Source organism: Helianthus annuus, chromosome 6, assembly GCF_002127325.2.
Source record: "Helianthus annuus cultivar XRQ/B chromosome 6, HanXRQr2.0-SUNRISE, whole genome shotgun sequence".
In the NCBI taxonomy this organism is placed as follows: domain Eukaryota; kingdom Viridiplantae; phylum Streptophyta; class Magnoliopsida; order Asterales; family Asteraceae; genus Helianthus; species Helianthus annuus.
This window is the reverse complement of record NC_035438.2, coordinates 38,047,742-38,065,002: the sequence shown is the minus strand read 5'-3', so window position 1 is coordinate 38,065,002 and position 17,261 is coordinate 38,047,742. Positions and strand designations below refer to the sequence as shown.

The following is a 17,261-nucleotide window of genomic DNA, read 5'->3' as shown; positions in this document are numbered from 1 at the left end:
TTCGTGCCTCGCTCGAGCATAAGTGGACGGCCTAGCCCACGAGAGACTTTGTGCCTCGCACAAGTGAGAATGGGCCTAGCCCATTTGAGTCTCCGTGTCTCACATGGTATAAGTGGGCCTACTGTAAGACCCTTACTAATATTTAACGATTTACGTATAAATATCGACAATTAAATGTGTATTTACGACTTCACATACTTATGAAAATAAGGGTTTTTTAAAACTTTTCTCAATAAAAACAATACCACATAATATGTATAAGTTCGCCATTTAAAAATGACGACGAAACAATGTGCGGAAGCTTGTAACTTGATCGTGTTCGGTTCTTCGTTGAGCTTGATCGTCATCCGGTACTCCAATTATTACCTACATATCATAAATCATGATATACGTTAGTTATATGAAATCTATAACTAATCTAGCTAAGCCCGAAAGCTCAACAGGATGACCAGGTAACTCGTATGGGTTATGGCGACTGATAACCCAGATGAGTAGATAACTTGTCTGGGTTATGGAAACTGATAACCCAGATGACCTGATAACTCGTATGGGTTATGGCAACTGATAACCCAGATGACCAAATAACGTGTCTGGGTTATGGCAACTGATAACTCAGATGACCAGATAACTCGTCTGGGTTATGGCAACTGATAACCCAGATATATATTTAACAAGTCTGGGTTACAGAACTTGGCCATTTTTCCCTTTTTAGTAAATGCTGCGTAACTTCTCTGATATTTATCCGTTTAGCTTGAAACTTGTTTCTAATTGATCGTAATACATTTGCCTACATTATTAACCCCTAATATTTAACCCGGATTCATAAATTTTATGATTTACACAACCACTACTGGGTTTATGCGCATTATTATTTTGACCCGTTATGAGATTTAAGCACTTTAAGCTTATCAACAACCCTTCATATCTTTAATTCCTGCTTAATGATCTTTATTCATCTATCATCACAACTTCAGTTGTGATGGATTATGATAGAGAAATTCATTATACTACTATCCTACCCTTGAATTTGACATTTTTACAAAAATGACCCATTACACATACCTGGCTCGGGTCAAAGCATTGACCTGTTTTAATACCTTACATTATTAGTTACTAATTAAAAGCAATGCAAGCCATACACTACTCTTCCTGTGAGCACAAAACTCGACAAGCAACCATTAGTTATTATTATCAATGGTGATAATATCACCATTTAACCCGTTTGGTCTAAATGACCATTTTACCCATTATGGCTTACACCATAAGGTAACTTTTCAAAACTCATTGTTTATTCGTCAGCACGTGACCAAATTACCGTTTTACCCTTTTTTTACCGTCAAATATGTTTCTTACCATTTTTACTTGTTCCGACCCGTATTGGTTCGCGTCGGAACGTCATATTTCAAAGACTTATTTCAAATACTAGATCACTTTGTTATTAACCAATACATAAGTAGACGTTCTACTTAAAAGATGTAAGCTTTACTTACCTTGCATCCGATTATGTTTTTCCCGCGTATTTGATCTTCTTGACCCGCTTCTTCCCAAGCTTCCACCTAGCTTGTCAAGCGCTAAACTACCATTTATCATTCGCAAGATGGTTAGATTAGTCATCATTTATCACGACTATTCCACCTTACGGACTTTATATCAAAATTACCATTTGATCCTATTATAGGTCAGTTTGACTTTTAAAAGTCAACTGCCTATTAACATATGCAAATGCACAATTAAGTTTAACAAACTCATTTAGGCATTTCATCAAATACTTGGTAGGCATTATTTTTAGGCTACCATTTTAACTAAATTCCCAACCCAGTTCGTATCATTTCTTTCACTTTAACAAGTTCATGTAATAGTTAACATCAAGTTAACTTACCTTTGAATTATCAATACTAGTTCACCCATTTATCATGCTAAGCTAGAATTAATGTGAAAACCCATTTCATCATATTACTAGACATTCATCCGAACACCTAATAAAAGCAAATTCTCCATACAAACTAGTAGACATGATGATTTCAAGCACCTATTAAGATCAATAATACATAAATTTCATCATTTCATACAAAACCCATTTCATGTAATGTATAAACACTTGACCTAGTCTCAAATTATTCAAGTATTTCTCAAATACTAACTAGTATGATGATCATAAACATAAATACATCATCAATTTCATCAGGATACTTAAAATATTGAACTCAAAGTTATCACCTTCAAGTTCATCCACATACTCATCATCACCAAAGCATAAATTACAACATACCTTATGATCTCCAAGCTTAGATGATCACGAATTTATGTTCATGCATGTGATTTGGCCCTAATTCATCCTCCAATTTGATGGATTAAGGTTGAACAAAGGTTTGTTCCTTGTTCTTCTTCTCTGATCGTTACCCTCACACACACTTAATGTGTGTTATGTTTTATTTTGTTTATTAATAAACCTAAGTTTCACTCCTTTTCCTTTTTAGCCCCTCTAGTTTGTCTAAATGTTTAAACCCCCATATAACACTTACTAGCAACTAACCAATTCTCATAACTAGGTTTAAATGTTCCTAGTTAACTTAGTCAGTTTGGGGAAGTTATAACCCAGTTTATTTTAAGTCCCGTTAACTCGGGCTTCTTATAAACTTTTTTTTTTCTCAAAAGCTTTTATTCCATTTTTATTTAATATTAGGTTTAATTATTTAAATCCTAATATTTACCGGTTTAATTTTTACCACTAACAGTATTTTTACCCGTTCATTATTATAACGTGGTTTGACTATCAAACCTGTTTTCGGGGTGTTACACCTAGCCCTTGAGTGTCTTTGTGCCTCGCACAAGTAAGAATGGGCCTAGCCCACTTGAGTCTCCGTGTTCCACATGGTGTGAGTGGGCCTAGCCCATAAGTGTCTCCGTCCCACGCACGGTATGAGTGGGCCTAGCAAGTGTCTCCGTGCTACGCACGGTATATGTTCGATACATGTCATATATATTCTTCAAATATATATTTTTAAGTTTAGTGAACCTCGTTCACATGTATAAATACGTTTGATTCGAGTGTATAAATTTGTTTCATAAATATGTATGTATACCTTTTATAGATATAATAGTTAAAAATATTTATTCTTAACATCGTATTTACGTTAATGCATATGTACGATATTCTTTGTGAGTGTACACTTCAACAAGTGTATTCGAGTACATCACCAAGTACTTGTGTATTTTATACGTATACATATACTGTGCATATACTTGTACTTGTACATTCCATCATTGGTATTTATGTCGTATTTATATGTATACGTATACCGGGTGTATACTTGTACTTGTACCTTCCATCATTGGTATTTATGTGGTATTTATACGTATTTGTATACATGTACAATTATTGTATTCTTGCAATTCCACCAAGTGTATTATTGTAGGTATTTTATACGTATTTATATACTTATATACCCATATATTTATACTTAGTGAATATTCACTTTATACTTTCTGGAACTTAGAAGTCTTAAAAATATATATTGTTCAAAGTCTAAAAATATATTATTTTTAGAGTCCGTTGTAGTAACCGACTATATATATTTTCATGTCGAGAGTCTCCGAATGCCGTAGATACGATGTGCACACTTTTTGTAGTGATGTTAAGGCGTTTGTTGCCGATGACGACGTATTTATTTCGTTATGGTGCTTATATTATATTTCGTGTCGGTTTCAGATATATATTAATTTGTCAACACACACACACGTATGTATATATATATATATATATATATATATATATATTGTATGGTTTGACCGATGTCCGATTGTCCGTTGTCCGCATTGAGTTTTGGGGTATAACATAAGTATATTTCATGTGTGTATATTTTGTGTAATAAATTCCCAAGTATAAGTATACATGAAACTTCTCATCTGTATTTATACATTTGAGTATTCATAAAGTCTTCATGTATGATGTGCTTTTGTATTTGGTTAGTATGCTCCTAACATCTAATACATACATACAAATACATAAGCAATTATACACACAAGATATGCTTTTCTATATAAATATTTTTACCTTAAAACACACACACACACATATATATATATATATATATATATATATATCTTCATTTTAATTTATGAAAATTATATTATAAATATTTATAAAAAGCCTTAGAGTTTAGGACTTAACCCTTTTTCATTCAAACTTGTCTAATCACGATTAAGGTTGCTAATCATGTTTAGCCTTGTTAATCACCCCTTTAATTTCACCTTAATCGTGATTAAGATTTTAGAAAATTTCACCATAGTTTCCCCTAAACTATGGCGTTTTTCACGTTTTAAAAACGTATTTCAAACATGTTTAAGCCCCATAATTATAATCAATATCAAATCAAGTTTCAAAGCACCAACCTTGCATGTATAATTTACACATAAACATCCTCATACTCCATGAACTTTCTATATTTATTTTCAACAACACTTTTAAAAATGATGACACTTTTATATCTTTTAACAAGATCATTTTAAATCTTCATATTTCGCATGCCTTCTAGTCTTGTTCTTTCTTTTAAATAACCTTGTTTAATCTACTTTTAAGACCATTATAGTGAAAACCATGGTTTTTAACTTTTATAATAGTTATATATGCTATAAATCATTTTCAAGTTGTAGTAAAGTCTATGGATCATGAGGTTGATGATCTTGTTTAGATCTAAACATCAAGTTGTTTAGATCATCATTTCTAATCAAGTTCATACAAGATCATCAAACTAAAAGACCTACTTTAACATGTAAGTGCAGTTCCTGCCGAGTAACTGTCACTTATCAGTTCTGGTCAAACAAAGCAGAAGTCCAAGTTAAAGTCAATGATAATGAAGATTATCAATTGCTGAAGGCATTCCGGACGACTTTCTAGTGTTTCGGATTATTGTATTGATTTGTATCCCGGACAATGTGTTTTGTCCGGGTTTAGTCCCTAGCCTATATATATGTGTGTATTGTGTAGATTAGGGCAACTCTTGAAGCTTTGTGCTCCTCTCCCAACTGGTTCATTCTCCTGGTGTAAATTCTAGAGAGAGAGAGAGAGACTATGTGTTAGTGAGAGAAAGCTAGGGTTTAGATCTTTGTGATCTACACCAGCTTGTAGAAGATGATGTATACTCGTTTGGTATGTACTCTGTGATGATTGTATTGAAATGAATGAGTTTGTCTTGCATCTTCTTCGTCATCTACCATATTTTGTTCTTCATGTCTTGAATCAAGTGCAATGTTTGATGTTCGTCATCGATCCGGTGTTTTCACAGTGGTATCAGAGCATGGTTACCGATTCAGAATGGTCTAACTGCCTTCTGAATCACCATTGCTCTTGATTTGATGTTTGTTTCCGCCAAACATCTTGAAGACGTGAAGATTTTGGTCCAGATATGAAGATATTCGAGCTGTGTTGGAGAGAACTGCTGGGGTTTTGGAGATCTAGGGTTTTGATCCAAAAAGGTTTGTCTGAGTTTAAAACTCTGTGTTTGTGTTTCCGGGGTTTTGGTGAACCAGTGTGAAGTCACACTGGGGAGAGTCCGGAGATTGGTTATTGAAACTTGTCTGAGTTTTACACTTTCATCAACCTACTCCGAATTTTTGAATCCTCTAGTGTTCCGAGTTTTTAATACTCCGAATTTTTGAATCCTCTCAAGTGTTCCGAGTTTTTAATCAAACTAGAGTTCTGAGTTTTGGTTTCATATTTGGTTTTAATGTTAACAGTCCGAGTTTCCAATAGTCTGAGTTTAAGTCCGAGTATGAAACTTCCGAGTATTGTCGCTGAGTTTGAAACTCGGACCAATATCCGAGTATTGTCGCTGAGTTTGAAACTCAGACCAATATCCGAGTATTGTCGCTGAGTTTAAGTTCGAGTATTGTCGCTGAGTTTGAAACTCGGACCAATATCCGAGTATTGTCGCTGAGTTTAAGTCTGAGTTTTAGTTTTTCCGGGGTTTTGAAACTTCCGAGTATTGTCACTGAGTTTAAGTCCGACAATACTTGAGTTTTACGATTACTTTACAAGTTTCCGAGTTTGAAACTTCCGAGTTTTGTTAAAAGTTCATTGTTTTAACATGTGGTCCGAGTTTCAACATGTGATCCGAGTTTTGAGAACCAGACATGTGATCCGAGTTTCAAAAGTACTCTGTTCCGAGTTTCAACATGTGATCCGAGTTTTGAAACCAGTGTTAAGTCCGAGTTTGTTTGATCGTAGTATAGTGTCTGAGTTTTGTGAATCTGAGTTTCAAAAGTTCATTGTAGTCCGAGATTCTGTGATCCGAGTTTTACTGTTCAGTTCCAAGTTTTAACAGGTTTCGAGCTTTAAAGTCGGATTGAAACTATTGGATTTGTTCCAAGTTGTTCCGAGTTTTAAGTTTTAATAAGTCTGTATTATTAAAATTTGGTTCTGAGTTTATTATTAAAATTTGGTTCTGAGTTTATTGTTCCAGGTTTCTTCAGAGTTTCCTTTATTTCCTTGCTTGTTTCGAATTCCTTTGTACTCTAAATACTGCTCAGATGATCTGATCCGAGGTTTCAAGAGCTTTCGGGTTTTACGAGTTTCGAATTTTCTAGAATTCCGGGTTACCTGGGGTACAGGATTTTTAACTAAGTTTAGAAGTTTGTGTAGTTCGGAAGTTTCGAGTTGTGCATGTTCCGAGTTTTTCTAGTTATTCCGGGTTACCTGGGGTACCGGATAACTAACTAAGAGTCAGAATTATGTGTAGTTTGGAAACTTGAAGTCAGTTTCGGATTATCGAAAAGTTTTATGGTACTTATGTTGTCCGGATCAAGTGAGGAGGTGAAGAGAATACGACTTGCTTGTTTAGATCTAAACATCAAGTTGTTTAGATCATCATTTCTAATCAAGTTCATACAAGATCATCAAACTAAAAGACCTACTTTAACATGTAAGTGCAGTTCCTGCCGGGTAACTGTCACTTATCAGTTCTGGTCAACCAAAGCAGAAGTCCAAGTTAAAGTCAATGATAATGAAGATTATCAATTGCTGAAGGCATTCCGGACGACTTTCTAGTGTTTCGGATTATTGTATTGATTTGTATCCCGGACAATGTGTTTTGTCCGGGTTTAGTCCCTAGCCTATATATATGTGTGTATTGTGTAGATTAGGGCAACTCTTGAAGCTTTGTGCTCCTCTCCCAACTGGGTCATTCTCCTGGTGTAAATTCTAGAGAGAGAGAGACTATGTGTTAGTGAGAGAAAGCTAGGGTTTAGATCTTTGTGATCTAAACCAGCTTGTAGAAGATGATGTATACTCGTTTGGTATGTAATCTGTGATGATTGTATTGAAATGAATGAGTTTGTCTTGCATCTTCTTCGTCATCTACCATATTTTGTTCTTCATGTCTTGAATCAAGTGCAATGTTTGATGTTTGTCATCGATCCGGTGTTTTCACATAACAACATGATCAAGAGCATGTAAACTAGCTAACACAAAACAACATCATCAACATATAATATGTTATTTTTATAGACTTTTTATGTTGTGATTAAGTTTTAAGCTTTGATTTTTGTTAAGTTCAAGATGAACAAGATGTACTTTATGATCCTACATAACATAAGAAGCTTAAAAATGGTGAGAATTTATCTTACAACTTTGCACAAAGTTAGTGAACTCTAGGATGAAGATGATGAATATATGAAGCTCCAAAGTGTTCTCTAGTGCTCCTCCAAACTTGAAACCCCTTTATATCATCGTAAAGTGAGGTTTTATGCTTGAAATGTGGTGGTTTATTGTCGCAACCCCCATCCCCTAACAACCCGGGAACGGGCGGCCGCGGCTAGTTTTGGTGGTATCTTGTGTTTATCCATTTTGGCAGCGGAATTTACATCAGGACCGTAGTTAGGACATATTTTATCAGAGTAAAATACCACACCTTTAATATATTAAATATATGGGAAAAACCCAAGTTTCAAGTACGCACATTTTCATAGGGATAATACCCTATTTTATTTAATAAAAACATCTATTTATTTTAGGTAACTTTATTGCCACTTTTCCAAGCCTTCAGTGCTGTCCAGCTGGCTTCTATTTGGTTTTCATATTTTGTTACCTGAAACGCGTTTAAAAACATTTTTTCAGTGGGAAATACTGGTGAGTGAATCCCAGTTTAATCAAGTTTAATAAAGACCATTGTACAATATTGAGGGCGTTCACGCAATTACATTTGTTTCCAAGTTATACCAATTACCACCCACGGTACTGTCAACCCGACTTGTGGAAATGTTACTTCTCGCAAGGCAGTAATAAATTTTGTATACAAAACCCCAACATACCGACGATAATTGTATCCTTACAAATACTCAATAACTATTTAATATATATAATTAATCGTGTGAGGTTTTGTAAAAACAGTTTACAAAAAGGAGATTACTCACATTGCTGTCTTAGGTTTTCTGTAAGGTTTTCCTTGTGATTATCTATAAATTACACAAATGCACACGTGTTAGTATAATAACCTATTTTAACATTAGTAATACCCTCCCCGAGACGACATTCCAACAACTACGTCAGGCAGAACCACGACAGCCGTTACGGAACCCTAGATCAATCGGGCAGCGTATCTAATACGTATCCAGGGGTTATTATGATACTTACAACAGAGCAGAACTTCATTATTAGGGGGTATTATACCCGAGGATTCTGCCTACTATGTGAAATTTGAGAGAAAGAAAAGATTGTGAGCGAGTTTCGACCGAAGGCCTGAGCTCCAAATTTATAGGAGCTGAAATCGGGTTTCTCGCGGCCCGCGTAGACATAAGGGTCGTCCGCGTAGTAGGGATGGTAGGGCCTAGCTTGTCTGGGTCAGCACTATAGCTCCGACACGATGACAACACGTGGCACGCTAGGGTTTCGGCTGAGATTGGAGCTGTCGCGCCCCGCGTAGACCCAGGTGTGGTCTTACGCGGCCCGCGAGCGACACAAAAACTTGTAGACATATTGGGGTATTTTAAAATATATTAGGGTGTCGGAATATTTTGAGGGTTGTTATATTTATGGTGGAAAATGGGTGGTTATGTGGGTGGTGGTTAGGCCGAAACCAAGGAGAAAGATGAGGGAGTGTTGCAAATTTTTTTTTGAGTCTTGAAAATTATAAGGAATGGTGGTTATGGTTATAAGGATTATCAAAATCTTTCATGTCCATATTGGAATCCTACATACCATACTTATTATCATAAATTAGCAATGTAGGTAAGGGCTTGTGGGACCCACATGGGGTGAGGGTAAAGTGTAAGTTACATGTGCCAAAATTCTTAAGTGAGATATTTAGGTCGTTAGTGAAGTTCATGCATCATTAGAAGGTTAATGACGTTTATGATGTCAAACCAATCTTAACTAGTTCACTATACTTGTGCATTAGATGTTAAGATAGTAATTTAATCACTAGTCGCATTGTCGGCTCGATATCAGGTAATATTTGGAAGGTATTCGACAACACCGGTAATAATACCTTTGATATTTAATTGATATCCTAGGGATTGTTTAGGATGATTAACATCACTTACAAGTTTTATTTACATTGCAATTGCTGAATTTTTGATGTTGTAGACAAAGTGTAATTTGTTATATAATAGTACGGATCGGACAATTTATTAATGTGGGCATTTTCCAGAAAGTTAAGTGTTTTTGCATTTTGTGCCCCTAATTAGGGGTTTTTGTTCATATTTCAATGATACCATGATTTCAAAACGTTCGTTGATCATTTCAGCCAGTTTTCAGAACTTGCTGGCATGAATATTGTGTTCAGTGAATAGTGATTTTCCGCATTTTGCCAACATATTTGGACATAGTTTGTTGTTTTCTCGCGACGCGACGAATGTAACAATATCATTTGTAAAGTTTAACCATGTCGATCCTATGATTGTTAGACTTTGTATGACCTAATCATGCACAAATTAAGTCGTAAACGACCGTAATTAAGCGTATAATTAATTGTTAAGTTGTATGGAATTACCACTTATTTTGTCGGTTGTCACAATAATAACCTCTATCGGTATAGCAATTGTTCTATTGTAAGAACATTATGTTCCATGGTTGGCATGTAACATATGCAAGGAATAGTTTTCAATTTCCTTTATTTTGGATTCACCAACACCATGTATGAAAACATAATCCTTACTCTTTTTGTTTGTAGTAATGCCAAAATGCGTGTTAAAGACTTTGAAAATCATTTTATTACCAGTCATGTGATGCTTGTAAGATGGATCAACAATCCACATGTTGTTCCAGACACCCCATCTGTCCCCTTCACAAGATAATCACCATCTTGTGGTTCAGATTTAACATTGATGAACTTACGAGGACATATGGATGCAATATGACTAATCTTGTGACAGGGATAGCACCGTACTCCTAGTTTTCTTAGTCTACCGATTAATTTTCCTACAATCTTGCCTTGGAACCGTCTTCATGGCGAATCTAAAACTTGGTCTCTTCCATCTAGATTGAAAGGATGACAACCCCAATGCAACCTTCTTTTATTTGTCGCTATCGTGGCCTTTTTTTTCCTTTGACAAACTTAACACCAATACCCATGGCCTCATCCTTGTTCGCGAACTCACCTTGTGCAAACCTTGATGTTCCCGTGTACTCTAATTCACCACTGCGATTCCCTTGGTTTCTGTCTTCTTGATTTCCATACGAGTATGATTTTGAGCCTTTGGCTCTAATACCACTGTTAGTGTTTTCGAACCCGAGATCATCCCATGAATCATACTCGAAATACAATTCGCAATGTTCACATCTCTTCTCCATGTTATAACGTATCAAATGAATCAAACAAAAAACAAATATAGTACGATTCTTGACTTTGATTGATTGATTTGGAATGTGATTACAGACCGTTCTTAACACCCCTAGTTATACAACCATGAAACGTCGCAATGGTTGTTGATCCTGATTCCCCAATCGGTTTTATGATAACCATTCAAATAAGGTTTCCCTTGCAACACTACATAACCATATTGGACTCCTAACCCGACTTAACATCGATCCACATAGAGTTTTATTAATAATAAACATAATATAAGTCTTGACCAATTAACTATTAACTAAAACAAACCCAAACCCGTTTTGCGTTTCACTAAAACGATATCAATAAAAGTATGAATTAAAACTATCCTTTTCTATCAACACTAGGTATTCCTATTGCAGATGATCATAAATACGAACATACAAACACGCCCGATATCACAAGCGTTGGAACTTCAATCAAGATTCCAAACCCTAACCAAGGACTTCTAGATGTACAAGTTGATTTCTCGTAACCAAAACTTTTTAAGTACATTGGATTATTAGAAGTTCTCTTTGTGGAATTCAAAGCGAGTTGAAGTTTCTACGGAAAATTCTTTGGCAATACTTTCTAGTGATTTGACGAGCGTTTGGCTCCCACAATAGAACACACCTGTAAGTCAACAACGATCAAAAGGTATCCATAGAATATCACAAATTATCAAAACAGATAGTAGATATTAGATTATGAAATAAGGTGGCTAATTACCAATTCTAGCAGAATCATGGTTGGTTGCCAAAGTGGAGAATACCCTCTTCCAGTTAGGTCTTGAAAAATGTGTTCTTATCTGTTATGATTTACTCATTAGAAACAGAATTCTCTAGGAAGTAAAGAACAATACGGGATAACAGTTTCAAGAAAACATACACGACTTTGGGAGACAACATCCACCCCGTTTTTGGCATGTTGTAGAGACTGCACCATGGCAATGAGCGCAGATCGTGCATCACCTTCTTCATGAACACATGTCAAGTAGGTATGCATTTCGATTATGTGCTGCAATTCACATTCAAAATACCCATTATAACAATACTTTTTTGCTTCACACATGAAAACACTACAAAATGTATCACGGACGGACTACCGTTCCCTCCAAAAATGATGAAACTGTATTCGTCGATAACTGTCGGTTTTAACGGGTAGAAATTTTGTAGGTAATCTGTCGGTGATTACTGACCATTTAATTTAATTTATATTTGTAACATTTTTATGTGTGACTGTTTTTTTTCGTTAGAGATCCCTGTTATCAACGTGTGTAAAGTGGTGTTCCTCTCTATCAGGTTGAGGGTTTGAGTCTCATATTGGATATTGGTGTAGAATTAGGGTAAGATTAGAGGGGGTGTGGACTGTTTTATAAAAAAAATACTGACATGTATCTTTTGGGTAATATGTCGATACTCCTTTGTGTAGCAATGAAATAATGCATTTGTTTTGTTCACCAGAATTGAACCTACCTCTTTGTCATACTCAGCAATATCATCCATAACACCTTTGAACCACTCAAATGATCCTTGTTCCCTTGTCACCCAATAGAAGTAGGCGCGTTCCGGAACTTTTCCATCATACGCCTATGAGAATATGATTAGCATAACTCGTTTTACGAAGGGGTTGGCTAAACGTATCTCACCCCTCCTAAGTTTTCATCATACCCCCTCTGAAAACATCAGATCAATAATTTTTTGTTTTATAGTGTGAAAAGGGAAAAATTTACTGATGTGTCAAGTTTAAGGGTGCAATAAGTAAAACGAGAGGAGGGTGGGGTACCTTTAGCACAACCCTTTATAAGGTAACATGGTATAAAAGAAGTACTACTTACTGCTTCCCTTTGGTGGTTTAAGAGATCTTTCAAAATGCTAATGAAGGGGGTTGCTCCAATACCCAAACCAATAAGTAATAGGATGTCATATTTTCTGTAATCTTGAGCCGGAGCTCCATATGGTCCTTTGATGATTATTGTAGGGTATCTGGAATAAGACAAAGCCAAGACCATAACTTAAAGAGAAAGATATGCAAAAATACACAATGGATAGTTTAGGCTTGTTTTTATGCTTACATTGCTTGCGCTTCTTCTACAGAAACATTAACGTTTGCTTTGGTTTCTAATCGAACAAGGTTTCCTTTTACAGCTCTTGAAGCAGAAGCACCAATTTGAGGTTTCTGTGGTGGAGGCTCACAAGCCTGCATTTCTGTGTTTTAGAATTTAGATTAACAGTAAAAAAGGTTGTATATAAACATTGACCAGTAAGTTTCAAATACTGGTGCATGAAGCCTAGAAGCTCTAATTGGTTTTACCTTTGCAAATTCGTTTTTAAGGGCTGTTGTCCAGTCTCCTAAAGTTCGAATATGTACACTTAAGTAATCATCTCCAGGTGCAGAAGTTATGGAGAAAGGATGCCTGCGATAAACAATATCATGTTTTAGTTCAGCTTGGGGATAACTTTAACAAAATACCATCTTTCCCTTTAATGACCGAAGATGTGGTTGTTTTGTGAGAAAGTGAAAGGTTTTGAGCATTTTATTAGATAGTGTATACGTATTGGTTATTTCGTAATCATTTCTTTAAAATTATTCTGCAGACTCTCCTAGCAATTCCCATGTGTAGGATTTTATAGGGTACATTTGGTTTCTTTAAATTTATATCGCTGTAAAACAATACTTCTTTGACATTTTTATATTAAGTTGGACTGGATCAAAGAGATTTGTACCATTCGAAACCTGATATATTTGGACATTTAACAAAAAGGTACATCCCGCTCCTGTACTTGAATCCATTAGGTTTGCTCATATAGAGAGCTAGGACATTTCCAGTGTATATGATAGCCTATAAAGAGATATACACATCAGATTTCATTATGGGTGGTTAAAAAGAGAGATAATAGATGCATTGATGGTCACCTTAACGATATTAACCCGATGGTTATGGTCAGAGGCTGTAAACACTCTCTCACTTGCATAACACAACATTGGGAGCACAAGATACATCCATGTCTGCAATGTAATTAAGTTTGCATTTATGGTTCAAACGTCGAATCGAAGATGGTATGTGTAAACTGTTGGTATCACTAGGTAATTGGCTTACTGTTTTCATGTACCAAAAAGTGGCGAACACGAGGAAGTACCCATGCAGGATCAACAAGATGTAAACGATAATCAGAAGATGATGGGCATACCAAAAGGAGGTAAAACCGGCTAAATTATTAAACGGCCATGGTAAATTTATGACATTTCTTCTAAAAGCATGCGTCGCGAGTAGAAAACAAAAGAACATCATTACGTCCATGATCACACCCGTAACACCTGGGATTGTTAACATTAGATCCTTGTACGATGGTTGCGCTGGGAGCAAATTTCCATAAACACGTTGAAAAGTGGCTGGGGGGCAAGTGCTAATCCTTATAAAGTTGCAGCCCATGTGTGCTACAGTATGGGCTATAACTCCAATCACAATGGCGACGGAGATAAGTTTATGGAAGTTGATGTTATCATCAAAAGGTAAAAGTTTCCCTAACCATGTTTCTCGTAAGCCTGTGAGTGTTTTTCTACAAACCGGAAGGAGAATTAGAGCCATGTTAAGCTTTAGGGTCTCACCCGCAGCCTTGGCTACGCATACACAATAACCCATTACTTCAAATGTTGGCAGTTTGCTATACTGAAGAAATTTCCATTCAAAAAGTAAGAAGTTAAGCACGAGGAATATGGTTACTACCCAAAATCTTTTCCAGTTGTCTTGTACAAGTTCTATCCCTTCATTTATGAATCTTCTAGTTGGGTGGCGATAGCTTTGTGGGATCATAGACATTGCTAGATTCGTTGTATCTTGATTCTTTTTAGTATTCTCTGATTTCTGGTTTGGCTTGCCATTATCCTTCAATACCATGCCTGTTAGCAGGATTTCGAGTTGCCACATCTGTCCCCAAAAAAAATATACGCAGTAAGATCCCACTCATAGTAGGGTGTGGGTGAATCTAACCCAAGAAACAAAGTTTAGAAAAATAGTAACAAGGTGAAAGGGGTGTTTAATTTGAATGTGTATTTTGAAGTAATTCTATAATACTGAAAATCAGAATAAGATAATTAAATCTAACAAAACCAGGTATAGAAAATAGTGTTATGTTTGATTCTGTTGCTTAAAGTTGCAACAATCATATATTTGCTTGTTTGAAAATGACTAAAATTGAGAGTTATCGCCTCTTAAATTAGTTTAAAAGCATGATAAAGAGGTAATCTAATTTTAATTTCAAATAATGAGTTCTGTTACCAATGATATGAAAGTGGCCAAGATAATAAGAAGCAGAAGTTTTCATAAAATGCTAAAAACTTGTTATTTATAGAAGTTACACAAATCCAAACAGGCTTCAAATATTGCAAAAATAGCATATATATATATATATATATAACCTCTATGTAACCACGATGGTCAGGGTCTAGTTCATCCATGATTAGAGCTGCATATGTCCCGGCTTGGTTCTTGAAATTCGAAAGCTTGTTCGCCGAAGCGCTCATTATAAGTACCTTAAGGACGAGAAAATTCAGCATGAGTTTAAGATTTTAGCAATGAATGGGAAGATAAAAACGTTTCTTTGATAATTTCTCACCTCTTTTACCTCTTCCTCTGATAATATCCCATCCCCATTCTTGTCACACCTAAAACATTAAATCAATAAAATCTTTAGCTTGGATATTCTGATTCTATCATAAGCAAGCGCAATCGAACAAACATGGCTAATTTCTATTTACATGTCGAAAAAGATACTAAGCCGAGCATCAAGGTCTTTCTTTGTCATCTCTTCCCAAAAATCTCTAACTTGTTCTTTAGTGAGCCCTTCTTCACCATCTATATTCCTACGCCTAGCCATTGCATCATACAACTCCCCTGCGAATTCGATGCTATCTCCCATTCCTACAAACATAAAACGAACATTCAACAAAGAAAATATATATATACCACCTGCATGCATTATATGCATGTCAACATTTTTCAAACTAATTTTAATTTCTAACCAAGGCAGATTCCAAATTTGTCTTTAGGTAGCTTTCCCGCGACAGCAAATTGATTAAAACGTCTCTCAATCGACCTCCATGCATCCCCTTCTTTTCCGGTCACGGTTCTATCAAGAAACCGTAAGCTATTAAGCCCTTTGGCAGCCGTTGATGTTGTGCGGCCCATTTTTGGCGCCCCTCCACCAGAAGGTGGCGGTCCCTTTTGAACAGATGTTGCCTTACTAGAGGTGCGGCTTAACATCGGTGGCAACCCGGCAGGCTTACGGCCATCTATTGGGTCGATCTGAACGCTTTCAAGATCAGCCCCTTTCATCGTGTTTCAAGTTTACTTTCCTACCATAAAAGTGAAAAATATTTTGTTTTGGTTTCAGAAAATGGGAAGGAAGGAAGGAAGTAAGGATGGAGAATATGATGTTAATGAGAAATGAATGGGAAAATGAGGGGGAGAAAATAAACCACCAAAGATGGGAAGAGCTTAGAGGTTGTTAACTGTCCAAAATTAGAAAGAAACTTATGTTCTTCTATGTTTTCTAAACCATAAATTTTGACTATCTTATGTTTTGATCAACTCAAGTCCAAATGCTTTCTTTTGCGTAAAAATGGGTTTGACCTCAAGATGTGGACGACCCAGAGCATACATTTGTCGGTAATTTTTAAATAAGTTCTTTTAATTTCTCACTTTACTATAATAACAAAATAAATGTTGGTGCTTTTTTATCACTAATTTTATTAAATTGTTACACTTTACTTTTCTATTTAAACTTAATGTAACTTACGAACTAACTAATGACGATAGTTTATTTATTGATTACAATATTGGTCATCCTTTAACCCAAGTTAGTGAGCGGTGACCTATCATAGTTTCATGACATCACATGACCATCCAATTACTTATGTTAACTTTTAAATTTCCCCGTAAATCCCTATCACTGACTAGTGACTACCCTTTTTTCATACTTTAAATTTGTTAAATAATTACATAACTAGTTTTTCTTCTTCCTTTCCCAATCATTACATTAAAAAAAAAAAAAAAACAAAGGGGCGCGGTGCTTTAGCGGTACTCTAGTGACTTTCTCTAGAGGAGGTTATCGATTGGAGTCTTGTTGGTGATAAAACGTCATGCGTGAGCCAGGGGTTTTACCACAGTAGGTCTTCGGGAGGTGAGTTTCCTTTGAAACTGGTGACAAGCCGGGTTACCAGCGTTGTGTGCGATTGTAGACGTTAGTGGCCTTTTGCCAATAAGTATACTCGGTGACCAGGCTTTATTAGACGTTCAAAAAAATTACATCAAAAAATATTAACTAGAGTACGTTGTTTTGCAGGAGGCTAGACCGACATTCGGTTTTCTAATTTATTTCATTCGGTTGATGTAATTACAAGTATGGGTTTTGACTCTTGGACAAGCATAACGGTAATTGTTTATAACATGTAATGAAA

General features: G+C 35.8%; 1 protein-coding gene and 1 long non-coding RNA gene across 3 annotated transcripts; both read right to left on the bottom strand.

The window, feature by feature from the left end:
- Window positions 1-190: 190 nt before the first annotated feature.
- Window positions 191-2,403, bottom strand: LOC110863928. Its single transcript, XR_002549473.2, has 3 exons — window positions 2,270-2,403; window positions 1,491-1,576; window positions 191-366 (listed from the first exon to the last, which is right to left on the bottom strand). It is a non-coding gene; the product is annotated as an uncharacterized LOC110863928 (long non-coding RNA).
- Window positions 2,404-11,116: 8,713 nt separating this feature from the next.
- Window positions 11,117-16,147, bottom strand: LOC110865267 (putative respiratory burst oxidase homolog protein H). Of its 2 annotated transcripts, none has more exons than XM_035974526.1 (14): window positions 15,825-16,147; window positions 15,561-15,723; window positions 15,419-15,467; window positions 15,222-15,335; window positions 13,903-14,730; window positions 13,719-13,811; window positions 13,529-13,644; window positions 13,116-13,218; window positions 12,877-13,001; window positions 12,588-12,787; window positions 12,278-12,375; window positions 11,691-11,819; window positions 11,532-11,610; window positions 11,117-11,435 (listed from the first exon to the last, which is right to left on the bottom strand). In XM_035974526.1, the coding sequence occupies exons 1-14, from the start codon at window positions 16,135-16,137 to the stop codon at window positions 11,326-11,328; spliced, it is 2,520 nt and encodes an 839-aa protein (XP_035830419.1). In that variant the 5' UTR covers window positions 16,138-16,147; the 3' UTR covers window positions 11,117-11,325. The 2 variants fall into 2 exon arrangements, with proteins under 2 accessions (XP_035830419.1, XP_021970197.1); XM_022114505.2 differs by having other exon boundaries at window positions 12,278-12,391; window positions 12,640-12,787.
- Between the last annotated feature and the right edge of the window lie 1,114 nt (window positions 16,148-17,261).